Source organism: Pterocles gutturalis, unplaced genomic scaffold (assembly GCF_000699245.1).
Source record: "Pterocles gutturalis isolate BGI_N339 unplaced genomic scaffold, ASM69924v1 scaffold10309, whole genome shotgun sequence".
Lineage (NCBI taxonomy): Eukaryota > Metazoa > Chordata > Aves > Pterocliformes > Pteroclidae > Pterocles > Pterocles gutturalis.
The window spans coordinates 1-15,875 of NW_010135744.1; the positions used below are offsets into that span (position 1 = coordinate 1).

Sequence of the window (15,875 nt, forward strand, 5' to 3'; positions counted from 1 at the left end):
AGGCAGGCGGTAAGGCAGGGGTAAGGACGTCTGGAGGAGCTGCCTTGTCCAGAGCAGCTGGGATGCCCAGCCTTGTTTCACAGGCGGTGTTGTGCCTGTCTCTTTCCACTCACGTCTAAAAGATTCCTGCCCAGGCAGGCTGTGCTCTGGTTTGGTTGCTGTCCTGACCTCAGCTCTCCCCGTGCCACCAGATCCCGTGGGTCACCCGAAGGTGTTGCCAGCATTCCAGGGTAGCTGGTTTTTCTGCAGCTGTGCACTGAAGCCAGAGGAGAGTTTCCACTGGGACCAGTAACCCACCCGCTCTGTGCTGGAGATGCGGGATACGATATGCAAATGTGGGCAGGGAGGTAGCGGAGAGCCAGCCAAGGACTGGCTTCTCTGCTAAGTCGTCCTCTCAGCGTTTTAGTTTTTGCAGACTAGAACCAGTGTCTTACTGTCTTTGATTCAACTCTGCAAAGGGTAAATACATAAAAACAAACTCAGAAAATGCTTCTGTGGTGACCTGATCATGTCTGTGAAGCAGATTCCATTAGCATAGAAACCTGCTATAAATCTGCTGGGTTGGTGTCCTGCTGCTGGGTGAAAGTGGGCAGTCACCATACATTACATTAGTCATCTCCAAAACCGCAAGCTGCTTAAGAAATTGAATTGTTCATGGCTGTCTCTAATCCAAACCTCATCATCTCAGGGTGTTGCCTGATAATTCAGGATGCATTAAGAGGGAGCCAGTTTGCCTTTCTGCAGGGCTGTGAGTGCTTGGTTAGCTTACCTTCTTTCCTCTTCCGCTACAGGGGAATTTCTCTGCTTGTGTGTGTGTTTCTGTTTTCTCTCTTCCCACCTTCAGGACCATGCACTATTTTGTCCACAAAGAATCAGCCATGCAGCACATGTCCAGGAATTCCCAGTGTCCAGAAGTGCTGAATGTCTTAGACTGGGGTTCAGGTGGTGGAAGCTTTATTTTTTGTGGGGACTGGTGGTCTGATGTGATAAGAAAAGCGCTTTAGATCACTTAGGTGGCATCCTTTTCTTTTGGACCAATGGGCCATGATTTTCATCAAGCTTCGTGCAGCTCTGTATGTTCAGGGACTCACGTTTCCTCTTCTGTGCAGTGAGTAATATCTGCAGTTCTGAGGCTGACTTGTTGAATTTGTGTCTGCATGTAATGGAGGTAATGGGCTCGGAGAAGTGTCTGCTCTGTCTTCCTCCGCCCCACCCCTTCATGAAGCTAAATACTTCCTTTTTTTCTTAAGTCTTGAAATAACAAGAGAAGGGAAACCAAGCTGCGCAGCAGCTGCAGACGTTCATGAATATTACTTGAAGAGGAAATTTGTTCTACCTAACCAGAGAACTTCCTGTGTTGGTTGTCTGTACTTCTAAAGATCTAGAAATTACGTGTAAGGCTGTGTGCTTGTTGCAGCATTTCCTTGTGTGCGCGACTTAGAGAAGCTGTTCATAGGGAGATGTTTACTTTTGACTTTTGCATCTTTAGCTCAGGAGTGTTCAAATACGTTTTCTTCCCTGAAAGTCAGATTCAGCAAGTTTGCAACCACTTTAATAAGCACTTGTAGAACCTTCTGTGGTCTAGGTCTTCCAGAATCAAAACAAGACTTGCTGTTACCCTGCCCTGTAACCCTGGAGCACAGACAAATCAAAGGTGGCTATTCAAAAAAAAAAAAATAATTAGAAGAAAGCAGCTTTAGGAGCATTTTAAAAATCCAGTGAAGTGATAGGGACTGGAAACTTTAGAAGCATTTTGAAAATCCAGTGAAGTGATAGGGACTGGAAAGGTGTTCTAAAAGCCTGGTGTCCTCTGCTTCCCAGTGAGGATTACCTGTATGTGACGACAGAGTGGTTTTTCAACAGGATTATTTTGGGGATGGCGAGGAGAAGACCTACAGAAGAACATTCAGACTCTTCTGACAAGAAAAATCCCGTGATGGAAGTACACGTAACCCAGTTTGTGTTTTGCTTAGTTAATATGCTCTTCCCCTTGTCCAGGCTAGTTTCTTTGCCTCCTTCCCTGCTGTACATGTACTAAAAATGCCTACACTGGTTGCTAACTGCCAGTGGTCCTTTTTTTTAAAGCTGACTTCACAGGCAGCTTTTCACTGGCAGATGCAGATGAGGTTGTTTAGAAAAATAAAAGATGTGTGTGGTCTTTGTCCTGAATCCTTCTTTCCTGTTACCTGAATTTAGATCAGAGAAAGTGCAACATTGACCAGAGATGTACTTGAGCAGCATTTTAATGATTTAAAAGGGACCCTCAAGAAGCTGTTGGATGAGCGACTGATGTCACTGCTGCAGGAAGTGGATGCTATAGAACAAGAGAGCATCAAACCCTTGGATGAATGCCAGAAGCTAATAGAGCACGGAGTCAGTACGGCCAATGATCTGCTCCAGGAAGGTAAGGCAGGACCTGATGCGAAGTCTTAGCTCTACCTGTCAGTGTGTGTGTCTCAAAGTCTGGAATATTCCTGTTATAATTGGCATATTTGGCTCGTTTTGGACTTCTCTCAGACCAAATGTTAAGAAAAGGTTAAAGTTGAGTAGATGTAGCAAAGAGCTGATCAATATTATCTCCTACAAATCCATATTTTAATATTTCACTCCAGTCCTGGGGTGTACATGTCAGTGTAGCCTCTCCTTAAAGGCAGGAAGTGCCTGCTTTGGAAATGTCTTGCTGCAGCGGTGTCCTGCACCCCTCTGCCCTAGAAAGAGGACTATGTCAGGCTACTTGGAAATAAAATACTGTAATACCATAATAACAAAATGTCTCTGTTGGTTGAAGAAAGTCATTTGTGTTTTAGTGGAACAGTGGCTGAAGTAAACAGATAATGTTTCCTCCTCAGTGTGGTTCTGTTCCCTGATGACTGGGAACAGGGTAAATGGAATGGCCACTGTATGGGGAAAACTGTCTCCAAAAAATCTGAGGATGAGGCAGAGAAAAATAGACCTGTGGAATATCATTGTAAGGGCCAGTTTGTACGCTTCTGATGCTAAATACCTAGTCAGAAAGGAATGTCACTCTTGCCTGCTTTCCCCACACTGGAGAACCTACTGGGAGCATGTCTGAGCCATGAGTGTGTTGGCAGTTTCCTTGCATTGTTCTCATGGCTCAACTTTAACTTTCTTTCACCATGCATGATCTCAGTTTTGTGAACTAAAGTGCATTGGGCAGTCTCCCACGGGTAGGAAATCTACCAGCTTCCACTCAGACCTGAGCTTTGCGCTTCAGGAACGTGCTGGCTTGGGAGCTCTGTGCCTCCCGCTCACAGGAGTAGTGACAATATTTAAGAATTAATTTATTTTGTTTTGTTTTTCCTAGCATCACAACCTCTGGGACAGCTGGTTGTCACCTTGTTTTTATTTTAAGTCTCAAGTTACCGAATCACAGGGTGGTGGCAAAGATTAGCCTGTGTTTTATACGAGTTCCTATCAGATCTCATGAGAACCTGCTGAGGCCTGTGTTTTATAACGAGCTCCTATCAGATCTCATGAGAACCTGCTGAGCTGTGTACCTCCTGTCCTCTGGGTCACTGTTCCCTCCGTAGCACTCGGAGCTTTGCGAAGTTGTGTCATCTGAGTCAGAGAGGAGTTAAGCCTTCATGGTTATTAAATCTCCTCCTGCCAATTATGACGTGTGCTTTTCTTTAGAGATTTGTAATGTTTGTAATCCTCCATTTGGAAAGGGACTGAGCTTGCTTGTGTTGTGAATTCCCATAAAGTCATCAGATAGGAGAACAGAGCGTACGACTCTGTAAGCTGAAGTTTGGGATGACACTTTATATGGAAAGCTTATGGAAAGATTTCTATTCATCTCCACACTTTAATGCATGTATTATTTCCTTAATTATGACAACAGTTAACATTTAGATTGTAGCAAACAGAAGAATAGTTAATTTTTTTTTTCTTTTAAGCTCCTGCTTTCTTATTTTCTGCTCAGTGAAGGTGCTTTGCTTTGTTCTTCCTTTTAAAGCAGGTGGAGGAAGGGATTAATAATCCTGACTTCTGGCACCTGACCCCAGTTCTGCTACTGTCTGAGACCTGAGGCAAATTATTACATCTGTTATGGGTGTGTCTACAGGAAGCTCTCAGAGCTTCAAAAGTTGCAAGATAGGCTTTATATTGTTACCTATAATTGTGTTTTCTAGCTGAGAGTCTAGCAAAAGTGCTGAGAATGCTTCGTGTTTAACTGGATGTTCCTGTCAGAACTGGTTGTTCTTTGAAGCAAAGAATGCCCTTCTTGGATGTTTTCTCATTAGGAATATTTTTTACCATTTGATTCCAGGAGAGAGTGCAGTCCATGGAGATGTGGGACAACAGAATGAGAAACTTTGCAGCTTTACAAAAAAAGCTTTACATATTCAGCTAGATAGGTAAGATCTGACACACTGACAAGAACTGAGGCAGTGTGCTCTCCCTGTACAGGGGATTTTTTCTTCTTTGAAACAAAAGCCTTCTGCCCCATTGCCTTAAAAGATTCATTTGAGGTGTTACTGTCCTGTTTGTTTCGTAGACTTTTCCTGGGGCTGGCAGTCACAGAACAGTTTTCAAGCTCCATGTGTTCTGTAGAAAAATAGTCTGTTTATTTGTGAATGATGAAACCCCTCCTTATGGAACAGCCTGTATTTGTAGTATTTACCCAGAAACAGACAGTCTGGTTAGGGCTGAAATAGGATGTTTTCTGAGTCTTTAAAGTTTGAAATGTACATGCCAATTTCTGCAGCTGTTCTCTCTTTGCAAATCTGCACAGATTCAACTGTGTGGACAAAATATGAGTTTGTAGAAGCTGCCCCCTTTCATTACAGCAAACTTTCCTTTCTCAGCTTACCAGAAGTGCCCTCCCTGGTTGATGTGCCTTGTTTGTCTGCCCAGTTGGATGACTGCCTTCTTACTATATTGAAAAATCAAATATTCAGGCATGGAACTGTGGCATCTCGCCCACCTGTACAGCTAGAGGAATTCGTTGAGAAGCCCGGAGGTATTTTAGTCCGATGGTGTAAGGTAGGTAAAATATCCTGTGTGAAAATCATTCAAACTTCAGTTTTCTTGAAAGAAACTGAAAAAGCCACTTTCGTTCTGTATTCTGTGCAGCCTTGAAAGGAATAGTCTATCCCAGTGTGCAGTTAGAAACTTTAGAAGAGATTTTGATGGTAATGGCCTCTTTTAAGCGCAAGGGCATCTAGTGGTGTTGTGGTGGGTGCTGGGGTTGGTGTCTGCCTGGCAGTGACACTTGGGTGTTGGACTCTTGCTGTTGGACGCTGCCTGCTCCCATCTGCAGGCGGAGAGGGCCGACAGGTTAGTGCACCTTTGCCTCCCGATCTCCCTCCCTGTGCACGGAAAAGTCAGGAGGGGCAGCTGCAAACACTGCTACCTGGCTGCCCGCGCTTCAGCAAGTGCTTCAGGTACCAGACATGCAGGAAACAAGTCCTTCATATACACTCTTCCTACTCAGTGAATAAATAGAGTGTAATCTGTGATGCTGTTGTACAAACCAGAGTAAGAAATGCTGGTGTGCGTATTTCTGACAGAGGTGGTTCTCACATGGCCATTTGCGCTGTGGAGCAGAGCGGAAACCCCACCAACCACTCCCAGCGAGACCGAACTTCACTGCTGGGGTGATGCTTCTGTGCCCTTTGAAGATGCTTTTGCAGACCCAGGATGAGGCTGAACCTGTTCTGTTACACTCTTACACCTAGACACATTTGTGTTCTTAGAGAGATGCAGTGGATAAAAGAGAAAATATTTTCATATTGGCGTTAGCTTCTCAAGTGGGCTCTCTCTTCAATACACAAAAACTATTTTTGAGTAAATTGCTGCTGTGCTCTGATGTAGTTTTGTTGTTGTTGGACAGCTCTGCGCTCCTTGGCAGCGTTAAACAAACCGACATTGTTCTAGCAGCAGCCAGCCATGGGTCAGCCATCCTCACCTTGGAAAGGACATGGATCCAGATGATACAGCGATAGGCGCTGTGTCACATGTGGCCTGATTTTCAGTGCCGTAGAGGAGTTCCCTGAATTTGGTAATGCTTGAGGGATAGTGGAGCTTTTGTGGGGAAAAAAAAATTAAAAATATCTTTTGATTTAAGAGATACCAAAGAATTGGAAATAATTCCCTGGAACAGTTTATGAAGGATAATATTAGTTTCTCTTGCTGTTAAAAACTGGCACTGAATTTCTTCTGCAAATTTGTCTTCAGCTTTTGGCTGAAGGATCTTGTCATAGATCCTTCAATCACCTCTGCTAGATTGAAAAGCCTTCTGTTAAATGTTTCTTTTCCTATAGGTACTTTGAAAATTTTTCAGATCATTCTTTTACTAATTTTTGTATTAGTTGGTTCAGACACTGCTGTTGTTTTCTATAGGGCTCTTTAATACCTTGTGACTCCGAATCGCCTTTGGTGACAGCCTGCAGTTCTACCCGAGTATGTGCAGCTTCAGAGGCAAAAGGAAAGAGGGGTCCTTTGTTAATGTAATCAATGTTTCTCTAGGTGGATGATGACTTCATTCCACAAGATTACAGACTGCAATATCGTAAGAGTACTGCCTGTCACTTTGAAGACGTATATGTTGGCTCGGAGACAGAGTTCATCGTGCTGCATATTGATCCTAATGTCGATTACCAGTTCAGAGTCTGTGCCCGAGGAGATGGGCGGCAGGAGTGGAGCCCGTGGAGCGTTCCCCAGATCGGCCGTACCACGCTGGTTCCCCATGGTACTGGTCCCTTGCTGTTCGTCTGCATCTTAATCCCGTGTCATCCATGCAGCGCTCCTGGAGGTCTATAGCTGAATGACTTATGGAGCTGCTTTTTGTGTGACGGTGGAGTGTCTGTGTGTAATGGATGATGAACTGTCACCCAAGAATTTATTCTTTGCTTCGTAGTGTGAGTGATGGTCAGTGAGCCTTTCCAGCAGGCAGCTCGGTGCTTAGCCTTGGAAAGCATCACTGAGCCACAAATGAGGCATTTTTTCCCTTGTCCCTCAGCTCTACTTAAGCATTGTTTGATGACCTGCAGTCACATAACAAGCTCTTACCTTGGAGAGAGAAAAACCTAAATTTTCTCTTCACTTGCAAATTTATAAGGGCACTGGGTCATGAAGGTTTTCCTTGCCTACGATACAACTTCACAGGGATTGCAGCAAAGATTTAATTTGTGGTGAACCCTGTGAGCTGAGAAATACTTTTTGTAATTGCAAATAATTTGAAAAAGAAATTTTTCCATCTCTCCATCAAAACCAGCCCCAGTTCTTACCATAGCTTAAGCTTCGTAACAGGTAAACTGAGTGGACGTTGCGACTGCCTTTGATTTTGCACAGACGGTAGCTGGTCTAGTTGAGGTTCATGCTGCTTTTTTTTTTTTTTTTTTTTCTTTGAAGAATGGACAGCTGGTTTGGAGGGTTACAGCTTGAGCAGTCGAAGAAACATAGCACTTCGAAATGATTCCCAGTCATGCGGCGTGCTCTACTCCAAAGCTCCTACTTACTTCTGTGGGCAAACATTAACGTTCAGGCAAGTACCTGCTGGACAGCTGCTGTCTCCTGCCTCTCCTGTGAGCCAAGCTTCCTTCTCTGGTCCGTTCTGTCTGAGTGGTGTGTCAACCTCAGTCCCGATGCGTGTTTGACCTTCACATCAGCTCAGCCCTGGTCAAGGTGGCATGTCTGTCTGAAGTCTGATCTTCCTTTTCTTTACTTCTACTTCCTGGCTCTTCAGGAAAACACCTGATGTTTTTGTAGGACCTGCATCTGTCTAAAAGAGAGATGAGTGAACTCCTGAGGGATGGTCACATACAGCCCCGCTGAGCAAATCTGTGGAATGTTGAACTTCCTTGAGTTTCGTGGCCGCTGTTGCTGGCTGGTCAGAAGGCAGTGGAGGCTTGCTATTGATTCTTTTTAACCTTGGGTCAGTGGGTTTTTTCCTTCCCAGACGATGCACATGCTTTGATGACTTTGGATGTGAAAAAGTTACATGTGCTGCTGGGACAGGTAAGGATGGCAGTGGGACACTGATGTCTTGAACATCTGGGATAATTAGTGGTGATCAGACTACTGCTTGAAACTGGCATTAAAAACTCTTGAGTGTAGAAGGGATGTTGTGAAATTCAAGCTTCTCATTTGACACAGAATGTGATTAAAAACCTTGTCAGCTTTGCTGCCTGTAGTCCTATTCCTGAGATGATGCTGTTTAACGGGATATGAGGAATGTTCTTGTGGATATGTCAGTTGTAATTACAGACCTCAGAGACTCTGAAGCTTTATTCCATCTTTCCCTGGTTAAATCCAGCTACTTGCTGGACAGCAGGCAACCCCCAAAGGCAAGTTCATGGTATTTTCATAGCTTATTCCGTAGTGTTTCATTTCTCCCTTCCTGATAATGAATTATCTTAATTTTAGATGGTTGCAGTACGGGGAAGTATTGGGTTGCCCTGTCTGAGATGGGATAAAAAGATCTAAAGCTTTCATTTGAAATCTGTTGCTAGATTTAACATCTCTTGGCTCAGAAATGCCTGTGAAATTAAAGGCAGAACTTTGAGGTTTCCCTTGGTTCTTTTTCAGACCAGTGCCTTTTATCTTTTTTTATTGGTAACACATGAAAATCTTTGGCTTTACGTTCTGGTAGTGTGGACTCCTCTCCAAAAGGAGATTGTTTCAGGATGGCAGAGCACTAACAAGCACATGTCCACAAGAACTGCAATGACACGAGTCTTAAGATGGAAGACAGCCTCAAAAATCAGTTGTGTTCCTCTTCCAATGTCCGGGAGTAGTTTCTTGTTTGAAAGTGTGCGAGATTTTCTAAGCAGGGAGATGTAGTACTTGGCGCTTGGCTTTCTCCGCCTGTGGAAACAAAAGCGTATTCACAGGGGGATAAGTGGCTTGTGGAGCAAACTAAGCAAGGTTTGTGTTACAGATGTTTTGAAGCAGCTTTGTATTCTTCTTGTGCGTTCAGGACACAGGCATACCTCGTCAGAGAAGAGTGAAGCTGTGATAAATGCAATGCTTTGCATCTGCTTTCTAAAGATAGACTGCTTCGGTTATCCTTCGAGGTGAGGCATTTGGCCAAGTTGTAGGAAAACATCATCGCTTTAAGTCAAGACTCATCCCATTTCTTTGCAGCCTTCAGGGAGCTGCCCTTAGGAAAGGGAACGTTTCTCCGCGGTGACCTGCTCCGCAGCTGGCTCTCAAGCTTTTGCTCGCAGGGAGCAGCTACAGTCAGGCTGGCTGGGCTGGGATTTGGGATCATCCAGCAGATGCCCTACGAAGATCGTGCTGGCTTTGTGAGGAACCCACCACAACTCTACTGACAGCTCGTACAGAAGAAGTGTGTGTGATCACCCACAGATTTACTTCTCTGTGCTCTGAGACAAATGGGAACTGGTGGTGCTTGGACTGGTTCGGTGTCTGTGCTGCAGTGACAGAGGCCAGGCTTTGCTCTGCAGCATTGGGAGTGGTGAGAAGGGCTTCAAGCAGCGTCCTGCTGAGCCTTGTTCCTACCATGTATTCTGTGGGCTTTTTAAGTCCCAGGGATCATAGAGGCTGGAGAATAACATTGTTAATGTGATAGGAGAAATCAGCCTAGTAAAGCAAAGCATAGGAGATTGTGCGGTGGTGCTCTGGGCTCTGTGTCTTGGTCTAGTTATTAATTGCTGAATAATCAAAACCTCCACCAGATCCTGGTCCTCTCCCTGTGCATGCGAGAGGAGGAAAGCTGCTGGAGAATTACAGGTTGGCCGTTGTCTTGGGCACTCTGGTTGTGCTTTCCTCGTTACGGTGGAAGGAAGGTTTGCACAGCTTGCAGCCCAGTCCCGGAGCACGGGGCAGCGGTGCAGGGAGCCCTGACGCTGGAAGGCCTGGGTGTGATGAATGCAGGAGTGCACGGTGAATAACGTGGCCTCAGCCTGGATGCAGTGTGGACGCCTCTGAGAGTGCTGAACTGAAAATGTTCAGCTGGTCTCACTCCTGTGTAAACGCTCCCGCTCTGGGTGTCCCATCGCTCCTCCTGCTGTGGATCCACTCTCCTGGTCCTTGTTTGATACCTTTTCTTCCTACTGGTGCTGGTCCAGGTGACCTTGACAGTGCTCTGCCAGAAGGATCTGTATGAATGAGCAAGTACGTGTGGATACAGATTGACATGACACAACTCCTGCTTTTTAATGGGTTTATAATTCTGCATTTTTGGTCATTCTTGTGAATGTACAAACACTTCCAATGCGAAACTCAAGAAAAGCTCCCTTAACTAGGGATGGAATGAATTAATGTTACAAAGGCTTTACCTCTCAGTTTTACAGATAAATAGCTGTGTCTAAAGTTTCACCAGGAACTCAGGGTTTAAAATCTAAAGTAGAGTACCAAAATGAATTTGAAATCTCATTTAATGAAATTGTTTTGCAAAACATTGTGGATCGCTTCCAAATGAAAAGCTTTTTGGGTATTTTTTTTTTCTTTGCTGTACAGCACAAGGCTTTTGCTATCTCAGTGACATTCCCAGGGGACTGAAAAACCTAATGGAGTGCAAAAGTAAAACATGGTTCCAATTTTATCTTCCTTGTTTGTCTTGAAAGAGTTAACCCATTGTGTGCTGGTCTACTGCTCAGTTTAATTCCCAGTTCTTAAAAGCTTCTGAGGAAGTTTTTTTCCTGTTGTTTGGGACCAACCAAGTATGAGTGCTGCTCTTTTACTCAAGCTGTTAATAACTTTAGAAGACTCTGAGTTGTGACAGTGGAGAATTTTATTAAAGAGCAATGAAAGTTTGCAGCAAGAGATTTAGTTTTTGTGCAGATTAATGGTTAGAGCACTGCACAGTGGAGCCGTTTGGGAAGGACTTCTGCTCATTCCACAGCGACCTCCCCAGCAGGCTGGATGAGAGCCCCGGGGCACAGTCCAGAGGTCTGGGATGGCTGGATTTCATTGTACGTTTTGATTTCAAGCTTCAGGGTTTGACTTACTGTTTTGCTCAGCAGAATTGAAACCGTGGGACAGCCAGACAGACGAGACAGCCTGGGAGTGTGTGTGGAGCAGCAGAACGGCTACGATTCTCTGCAGCGGGATAAAGCTGTGTGTGTTAGCACAAACGGTGAGTCTGAATTGCATAATTGAAGAATGGGATTTCCGCCCCCCCGCCACTCCTTTCCCAAAACCTGTACCCTCCAGTTCTTTGTATCCCTGGATCACATGTGAGCACCTTCAGCCACCTTCTCTGCACATACTGCTTGTGCAGTTAGTCTGCAGTGAGATCACGGATCTGCTCTTCCTGCCTGCAGTTATTGCAGCCTGTTTGATGTGACACAAAGCAGCGGTGCGGGGTTGCTTTCCATTTCTATTTGCCTGCAAAAAATAGGGAGATGTAGTGTTGCATGTTAGTATGTACAGAAAGTGAGAAATAGCGTTTGATATCTTGACTGTTTCAGGGGCAGTTTTTGTAAATGGAAAGGAGATGACAAACCAACTGCCTGCTGTTACTTCTGGATCGATGGTGACGTTTGACATGGAAGTTGTGCAGTTGGGGCCTTCCAGCAACGAGGGAGGAAACTTCAAGCTCAGAGTAACCATTAGCTCTAACAACAGAGAGGTGGTCTTTGACTGGGTACTTGATCAATGCTGTGTCTCTTTGTATTTTGGGTGTTCATTTTTATACCCAGGCTGGAAAGTTCTGGTGTTTTAGCAGTGAGTGAAGGGATTTTCGTTGTTGCTATAAAGTGTCATGTTAAAACCTGAGTTTCCAGCTGTTTGACATCAACAATGTTAACAAAAACCCATCTTTATACTACTTGAACTCCACTGTATTGTACTTCCTACTGGATTCATTTCAAAAAATAATCGTGAAACATTGCATTTGTTACTCTGGAAAAAGTTAGAAACAGGCATTTGCATAGGCAGATTAATTTAAGCAGTCCATAAGACCTTTCCCTTTTTTCCTCCAGACTTGATTTTTGTCAGTATTTCATTGTACCTAGTCTCAGGGTACGTGTGTTGTGTAGAGTTAATTTTGCTTAATGCTGCTGTTCTGTGAAATAAGCCTGTAAACGGTTAGGGGGTGGAGGGGTGGTAATGGACCAAAGTTTTATTTATACCACTCACAAAAGAACAAAGTATTTAGAGCAGCAATGTCCTGCTATGCTTCCTTGTGCACAATGCTGCCTTCATAGTATGAACAGGTAGTGGATTCTGTGTGCAGCAGCAATTTCTTCCACGCACGGTACTGTTCACTCCTCCAGAGCAAGGATGTCTGAGCCATAACGTCTGTTTAGATATGTAGCCGCTCTGTTAAACGTCTCACGTAAGTGCCTTATTTCCAGATATTTCTTGAACCGTTTTCTGTGTTGTCACTTGGAATATACCTTCTGGAGTAGTTGCATGGTGATGCTTACATCAGCTTACTGCGGATGCTTGCCTCAAACCAGACCGCTGCCTAGAGTAGGACGGTTATCCTCTTCTGCTCTCTCTTCCCTAGCTGTGATTTGCCTTGCAGCCTGTGTCAGAGCACGTCTTGGGGATTAGTGCATAGGCTGACATGCAGCTGGCAGCCACGGTTCCTCACAGAGCCCGTGTAGGACTTGGAGACAACCTTCTTCTGTTGGCCAACAACTGAGACGAGGGAAGTGCTGCTCTCGTGTGCTGGATTCCTGGAAGCCCCAGGCAGCTGCTGGGAACACCTCGCAGTGATGGGCAGTAGCGCAGGTTTATGGTCCAAGCACAGGGGACTCGGCCCCTGCAGTGAGCTGGGGCTGCGGCAGGAGATGGGCGTGGGGTGGGGGCTTCAGGCAGAGCTCACTGGCACACGTGTAACCGGGGCAGTCGAAGGGGAGCAGAGGGTGGTAACTGAGCTCTCTCCTCCAGGTAGTAGGATGGGATAAGAAATTATCATGAGTTAATTGCCTTTGAATTCAGAAGTTACATGAAGTTACAACTATTTCCCTTAAGGAGCAACTAAGCTGGAGCCTGTTTCTGGTCAAGATTGCAATACTGTTTGAATAAAGAATATTTTAAAGTAATGCTCATGGAAGGCCTTAAAAGGGACCTTCTTACCTCAAGTTTAATATATTTTAGCATGTTAGAATAGCAATATTTTTATAAAACTTAGACAATCATTCTCCCCTTTTTCCTTCAGTGTCAACATGCTACATTAGCCTTCTCTGCTAGCAGAAAAAGTTAAATTGACATTGGATTAATATCCCCTGTACTCGCATTGTCAATACAAAAAGATGAGTCATCTTGCGTGCATTTTCCCCCTGAGGATCTGGAGTAAGGGTACACGAATTTCAGAAGAGGAGAAGAGCAGTTGATACTTATATCATTTATAAGAAAAAAAATTGTGAGTAGATTCAGATGGAAGCAAAGAACCTGCACATGGCAGAGTCAGGTTGGAATTTACTGAGACACACGAGCTGAGGAAGGCGGGACACCTGCAGGTAGGATTCTCCAGTGTTAGCCACAAAAAGGCTGCAGTATTCTCAGTTTTTCAAGCTTAACTGTTTCACTGTTAGGGAGTAAGAGAGTACTAGCTTATGCTGTACGTTCAGCGTGCCTTTGAGTTATTCTGTGAAGAGTGTTTTCAATACTTTTAGAATACGGCTCTTTTCCTGTCACCAGGAAGGTTCAGTGGATGATCAAACAGGATCAGGCTGGCACTCCAGCTAGCAGCCAACTTCTATCTTGCTCCACGTAGTAGTGCTGGTAATTTACTTACACGCTTCAGGTGTCAGGTACTAGTTGTAACTTAGTACTTTTAGCACATGGAAACTAAAGTTGTGACTATCCACACTTCAGAGGTACTGCCGGGCCAGGTACCTTTTCCTCTGCTTTTGCAGGGACCAGTCAGACTGTCGATTCTGCTGGATATTTACTCGTGTATTGGAAAATAAAGCTTAAACCTTGAATTCAGGTACTTCCAGAGACAGTGACGCCTTGTCAGTTTGCTCAAAATACACACAGAAAGCAGCTTAGGATGACTGTGAAGGGCCCCAGGAGGCCCCTACCGCTCCCTGTGAGAGGTGAGGACAGCAACAGAAGAAACAGCGTTTCTGACTTTAGTCTCTAGGTGGATGTTGAGCAAGAGCAGCTTGCCCATGTTGTGTTTTTTGGGGTTTTTTTGTTGGGTTGTTTTTAAGTTAGCGTAAGCCTAGCTGTTCAAATTGTGAATCAGGTACTGTTCTGCCACCTCTGGGAGCTGCACCTTTGAAACCTGGGAGGGGTGAAGATCTCAGGGCAAGAGACCTGAGTAATAAAGTAACAAAGTACGTAAAGGAGCATTTGAATTAAAAAGGTTGAAATTCTGTTCTTCCACAGCAGAGTTCAGCTAGATAGAAAACTTGACACTTCCAATTTCTCGCCTCTAGCTATTGGAGTCTTGTAAGCAAGTGTTAACGGCTTATGAAATCCGATCCTGAAAGTTGTTTTCTGAAGCTAGTACATTCACTTACCTCAACTAAGACTTATGTGTCAAGTGAAATTTGAATTTTTCTTAAATAAAGTTTTATACTTCACTGTTGTATGGTCTAGTAAATCATTTACTGGGGCATGAAGCTCCATCACTGCATTCTTCTAATAAGAACATCCAAAGGTGTATTCTGTAGCACTGCAGCTATCTTTAAGAGCTTCTCCCTTTTTTGGTTTTGATTTGTTTCATCTTCTGTCCCTCAGAAGTCCCAAGCAGTTTTTTTTCAGGTTTTTCACTTCTTTCATTTCCAGCAGAAGTTCAGATCTTAACTGACATCTCTTGCAGAAATAATAATTTTCCTTCATTTTTAAAAATCAGTTACAGCATCTGTAAACTGCTTGCTTCATTATTCCATCACGGCTACTTTGTCTCTATTTAGCTGTTCCTGTTTCCTTACAGTGGCATTAAAGGTGCAACTCTTGCGTGTTGGAGGTTTTGGCCACCATTAGTGAACTGTTCCTGTTTCCTTACAGTGGCATTAATGGTGCAACTCTTACGTGTTGGAGGTTTTGGCCACCATTAGTGAGTAAGAAGCAGTTCCTCCCTTTCAAGTACAGTGAACTAACACACTGTTCTGCTTTATTCCCTTAGTTCTGCTTTATTTGCAGCCCCATCCATTTCTTTGTTCTCTAAGGGAAAATATCTTGTGAAACCAGTAACTACGGTTGCTGACAGCGTGGGAGCTTTCTCTTGTAAATACACCATTCCTATGGAGAACCTTCTTCAGCGTAAGAGGCTGAGGATTTCCCCCAAAGAGTATCTTCAGTTCGTGTTCCGCTTTATTCCCTTAGTTCTGCTTTATTTGCAGCCCCATCCATTTCTTTGTTCTCTAAGGGAAAATATCTTGTGAAACCAGTAACTACGGTTGCTGACAGCGTGGGAGCTTTCTCTTGTAAATACACCATTCCTATGGAGAACCTTCTTCAGCGTAAGAGGCTGAGGATTTCCCCCAAAGAGTATCTTCAGTTCGAAATGAAGCAACTGAAGAACAGCAGCTACCAGGGACAGAAGCCTGGCTTCACTCACAGCTCGTTTCTCAGGGGTGAAACCACGCCATGTCAGGTTTATAACCAGGGTCTGGTCCAACAGGAACACCTTCATTCCAGCACTGGCTGATGATGGCACCAAACTGTTCTGTGAATTAAGACAGACTTAACTTTGAACAGTATTGTCAAAATGGTCCTCACAGAATGGCTCCTGCATTCTCAAAGGTCAGTCCATGGTGCTGGTTGCAGTTGGGTTGTACACTTTGGGGGTTTTGTTTTGCTTTAGCAATGAGGGAAGTAATCAGACCAGTTCAGATTATTTACAGCTGCTTCAGTCCAGGCACTGAATCTTTACACCCCCCAAAAAAATTCAAGGACTACATTCAAGACACATACATACTCACATACAGTTAACAAATTCATCTAACAATTTTGAATATAGTATTTAATGCACTTAAATA

At 44.2% G+C, this 15,875-nt stretch overlaps 1 protein-coding gene across 1 annotated transcript; it reads left to right on the plus strand.

Annotated features, from left to right (window-relative positions):
* Positions 1-1,876: 1,876 nt before the first annotated feature.
* CRLF3 (cytokine receptor-like factor 3) lies at positions 1,877-11,710 on the plus strand. Its single transcript, XM_010082021.1, has 8 exons — positions 1,877-1,948; positions 2,197-2,404; positions 4,289-4,376; positions 4,827-5,004; positions 6,490-6,712; positions 7,375-7,507; positions 10,953-11,065; positions 11,400-11,710. Exons 1-8 carry the CDS (start codon positions 1,877-1,879, stop codon positions 11,651-11,653), a joined length of 1,269 nt encoding a protein of 422 aa, XP_010080323.1. The 3' UTR covers positions 11,654-11,710.
* The last annotated feature ends 4,165 nt before the right edge of the window (positions 11,711-15,875 follow it).

Coding starts and splice junctions, on each gene's coding strand:
- CRLF3 (XM_010082021.1), top strand. CDS start 1,877: ATGGCGAGGAGAAGACCTACAGAAGAACATTCAGACTCTTCTGACAAG. Junction 5,005..6,489: donor TTTTAGTCCGATGGTGTAAG/GTAGGTAAAATA, acceptor ATGTTTCTCTAG/GTGGATGATGACTTCATTCC. Junction 7,508..10,952: donor GGGCAAACATTAACGTTCAG/GCAAGTACCTGC, acceptor TTTGCTCAGCAG/AATTGAAACCGTGGGACAGC.